The sequence below is a fragment of the Nicotiana attenuata genome, chromosome 8 (assembly GCF_001879085.1).
Source record: "Nicotiana attenuata strain UT chromosome 8, NIATTr2, whole genome shotgun sequence".
Lineage (NCBI taxonomy): Eukaryota > Viridiplantae > Streptophyta > Magnoliopsida > Solanales > Solanaceae > Nicotiana > Nicotiana attenuata.
Genome location: NC_031996.1, coordinates 28,644,125 through 28,648,022, shown reverse-complemented (window position 1 = coordinate 28,648,022; position 3,898 = coordinate 28,644,125). Strand labels below are relative to the sequence as shown.

General features: G+C 45.4%; 1 protein-coding gene across 1 annotated transcript in view; it reads left to right on the top strand.

Moving 5' to 3' along the window:
* The window catches only part of LOC109231605 (DNA-directed RNA polymerase subunit beta-like), a 6,822-nt gene continuing 4,455 nt past the window's right edge, over nucleotides 1,532-3,898 (top strand). Inside the window, exons 1-9 of the mRNA XM_019397256.1 lie at nucleotides 1,532-1,693; nucleotides 1,753-1,826; nucleotides 1,877-1,985; nucleotides 2,101-2,224; nucleotides 2,305-2,433; nucleotides 2,496-3,034; nucleotides 3,229-3,420; nucleotides 3,489-3,620; nucleotides 3,675-3,898. The exon at nucleotides 3,675-3,898 is cut by the window's right edge and continues 160 nt beyond it. Coding sequence (XP_019252801.1) covers nucleotides 1,532-1,693; nucleotides 1,753-1,826; nucleotides 1,877-1,985; nucleotides 2,101-2,224; nucleotides 2,305-2,433; nucleotides 2,496-3,034; nucleotides 3,229-3,420; nucleotides 3,489-3,620; nucleotides 3,675-3,898 — 1,685 coding nt within the window. The remainder of the gene's footprint in view (nucleotides 1,694-1,752; nucleotides 1,827-1,876; nucleotides 1,986-2,100; nucleotides 2,225-2,304; nucleotides 2,434-2,495; nucleotides 3,035-3,228; nucleotides 3,421-3,488; nucleotides 3,621-3,674) is intronic.

The following is a 3,898-nucleotide window of genomic DNA, read 5'->3' as shown; positions in this document are numbered from 1 at the left end:
TGAAGGCCGTGCCTATGGAGGCACAACCTGAAAATCTATTTCTAACAAACATGGTTGAACGTCACGGTATGCGTCCCTTATTATTTCCCGTATGTAAATTCTTTCCCCTCTTTTAACTTTTATCCTTCTTTTTGTCAGGATTTTGCTATTCGAGGAATGTCAGCTGAAGTAGCTATTGGACCTTCGAGCTTCTTTTGGTACTCCCCTCTTTCTTTGGAGAGAGCACAAGCTACGCTGTCAAAGAGGAAAGTTGTTGAAGAAGGATTCGAGGATGAATGAAGATAAAGACACTCTTATTGATAGTTAGACCCTAGACCAGGAGAGCATCAATTATATATATATATATATATATATATATATAAATATATATATAAAAATTTTAAGTTTAAGTACTTGGGTAAGCGACTATTTAAGTAAACCAAAACTAAATGAGAAATTTTAAATGAAAACACATGTCACTTGCTCATTGCTTTGGCGCATAAATTGGGTCCAGATAAGCATGGTTCAATTTATCTTTTAACTTGGATACTATTAGGCGGACCTAGGAAAATTTTAACACAAGTGTTTACCCTAAAATCCGAGCAAAAATTAAAATTATATTGTGGTTTTAAAGATACGTGATTTAATTCAATACTAATTGATAAACAAGGAATCTAATGTATAAATTAAAGAGTAAAGTAAGTCAAACCAACGTATAAGCTGACCTCGACCTCGAACAATGGTGACCTCGAGGTAGGTGGATAGGAGCAATAAAATAATAAGGCAAGTCAGATGAACAGTAAGCAAGTAAGTGAAATATGTATATTCTCTTTTCAATGGTTGATACGTTACAAATGATTGGGGTCCCCTTTATATAGTAGGGGAATCTTAAATAAGGTACACTTCCAATTGTAGTAAGGAATCTTATTATACAGCTGTCTAACTGCCTAGTACAAATCCGTTCCGGAATTTACGCCGTGATCTTAGGGACACTGCGGGAATCTCGCTCTTTCCATTATGAAACCATAACGGTATTATCTCGAGATCGGTCGCACGTGGCCCCAGTGTTCATCGAGCACTCTGATCTTCGAATCTTTGTACTTCGCCATCGCGCTCGCGCCTGGTCCATTTCGAACTTGTTCTCGAAGTGACCCTCGAGCCCACGGAATTGGGCATACCTGATTTCGATCGTATACAGATAGTCCCCGCGTTTCTTAGAGTAAGAAGATAAGAAACGATTTGATCCTCGATCCTCTGATTCGTCGATCATGAAGTCAATCCCGTGACGTCAGCGACAGAAGTGATTGAAATGTCGCATCTGCATAGTTCCCAAGGTCATTAATTGAAGGCGGCTAATGGTCGGCCATTGGCTTCCTCAAACCGTTGAAGCGGCCACTATAAATAGGTCAATTTCACAAACTTTACAAACTTTACTTCTCAAACCTTTCCCAAATCCTTACTAGCTTCTTCATCTTCTCTGAGTTCATCCTTCCTTCAATTTGCACTTGTTGCAACATCGACTTCTTCTCTTCTTTTGAGTTTCTCAACAGCGATGGCTAAAACATCTAAAACCGTTCCTCTGAAAGAGAAAGCCTCCTCATCATCGCGGTCGGCCGGTGGTAGAACGACAGTGCCACCTCGTATCGAGGAGTGCATTCCTGGGCCGTGCGAGCTATCTTCCGATTTAAAATCGATAAGCCTGCATTATTTCCAGGCAGATGCGAGCCCATGTCCCGATACATCTGCTCAATAACTGAAGACGAACTTGAGCAGGTAAAAAAGGATTGCAATTGGGAGGATAAGGAGGTGGTGATTCCTTCCCCCGAAGAGGATATCACCACTCATGTGTAAGGATACATAAACGTGTATACTTATGCTTTCACACTGGATCCTGTAGATCCAGTACTGGGTCCTGTAGATCCAGTAATTCTCGATTTCTGTCACCAATATCAGGTGACACTTGGCCAGATCTACCCTTCTTTCTGGCGCATCGTCAATTTGCTCAGGTAATTTTCGGGCAAGGTGAAGGGGATGTCTTTTACCCTCGACCACCTGATCAGACTATACAGCCCTCGCCTCTATCGAGGTGGTTTGATAAAGCTCCAGCATCGATCCATGAAGATGCTATTCTCTAGCATCGATGAGGACAAGGACCGGGGATGGATGGGCCGGTTTATCCGAATCAAGGCCTCCGACTTAATTCCTGCCGAAAGGATGCCATTCCTCGAGGAATGGAACATGAAACGTTAGTACAACCCCATCGATGATTCTTACTACTCTGCATTCATTATTCTTCTTCGATCTAATTCCTTTTTGATGGTGCAGCTTCCCCTTGGTTTCCTAGTGCGATTCCGGATCTCGCAGGTTGGGTTCGACAACTGGCCTCCACTTTTTCACATGCAGAACGCTGTTTGCGTGATTTGGCCAAGGGTCGGTGGGAAGCTAAAAATCATGGTGAGTTCCCTTGTTCATATGTTGATGCTTCTCTGTAAAATACTTACTTTCCCCTTACGTAGGCCTCGGAGACACTGTTGTTATGAGGCCGCCACCGCCTGGTGAGGAGAAAACCTCGAAGCCAACCAAAGAGAAGAAAAGGAAAAGGGCTTCGCCAACAACTTCCCTGAAGCCCAAGAAAAATAAGGCTCGAAAGCCTAGGGCCGATCCTGCAGCCCTATCTGCAGAAGCGTTCCAACACCTTCGGGATGACGAGGAAGAAGGAGAGGATGCTGACTGCTTGCTGGTAGCTCGGAAGAGGGGGAGCACTGAAGCTTCGAAGGCCACTGAACCGGAAGCGGCTGATGCGGTTCAATCTCGAACAGAAGAAATCTCAGCGGGGAGCTCGAGCAGAGTCCCTGAGCCATCGGGTGGTAAAAGCGAACCTCGTCTTGGAAGACATCTGGCGGGTGAACTTGAAGAGCCTAATTCCGAGGCCCTCCAAAGAGAAGAGAATGTCCCAAGTGAATCACTTGGGATAATTAGCCTGGATGAATCGCCGCCTGGCCCTGTGTTCTCCGAAGGGCAGTTTCGACATGCCCGGGCCATGAAGACTCCCGACGTGGGGATGACCCACGAAGGGAATGATATTTTTCCGGGAATGCTTTACGAGGGTCAAAGATGATCCCGACCCGGATGCTTCGTTTATTTTTGACGAGGCTTAGCGTCTTCTTAAACAAGTAAGTTCCTGCCTCCATAATTGTGTTTGTGCTTTATTCTCATTTTTCTGAGTCTGACTTTTTTCCTTTGTGGAAGGCTGTGACGCTCCATCGACAAGCGTTCTCCAAGTCTCAAGTTGAGCTTGCCCGATGCGAGGCCAAAATCAAGATGTTCGCGGAAGAGAAGGACGGCCTCAAACTCATATACGCTCAAAAAGAGGAGGAGATCGGGGACCTTCGAGCTGACTTAATGAAGGCTCATCGAGAACAGACCGAGCTCATTGAGCAGGTAATGTAACTTTTTGGGAGTTTGTTATGTATTTATTTGACTTAGCGACTAATACTTCGACTTAGCAGGCCCAACTGAAGGGCGAGCTGGTGGAGCAGCTTCGAGAGGAGGTCAAGGCGAAAGAGGCCACCCTGGGGTGGACGCAACATATGGATCATCTTGCTTCGGAGAAGGACACGCTTCGGGCCCATTTTGTTTCGGTCAAATGTCAACTTCAAAATGTGAAGGTGTAAAGCTTGGCCTGGAGTCGGAAGATTGAGGAGCTCGAAGCTAAGTCAGCCGCCGAACTTGCAAAGGCTAAATCTGAGGCGGAGGCATTTGTGGCCTCTTATCGAGCTGACGTCGAGGCTGCCAACATTCGGGCACAGGAGATCTCTATTACTGCTGAAGTCAAATTGTCATCCACTGTCGAACACACCAGGCAAAAATCCAGGAGAGAGACTCTCGAGGAAGTGTATGCTCGTGGCTTTGACCTCTC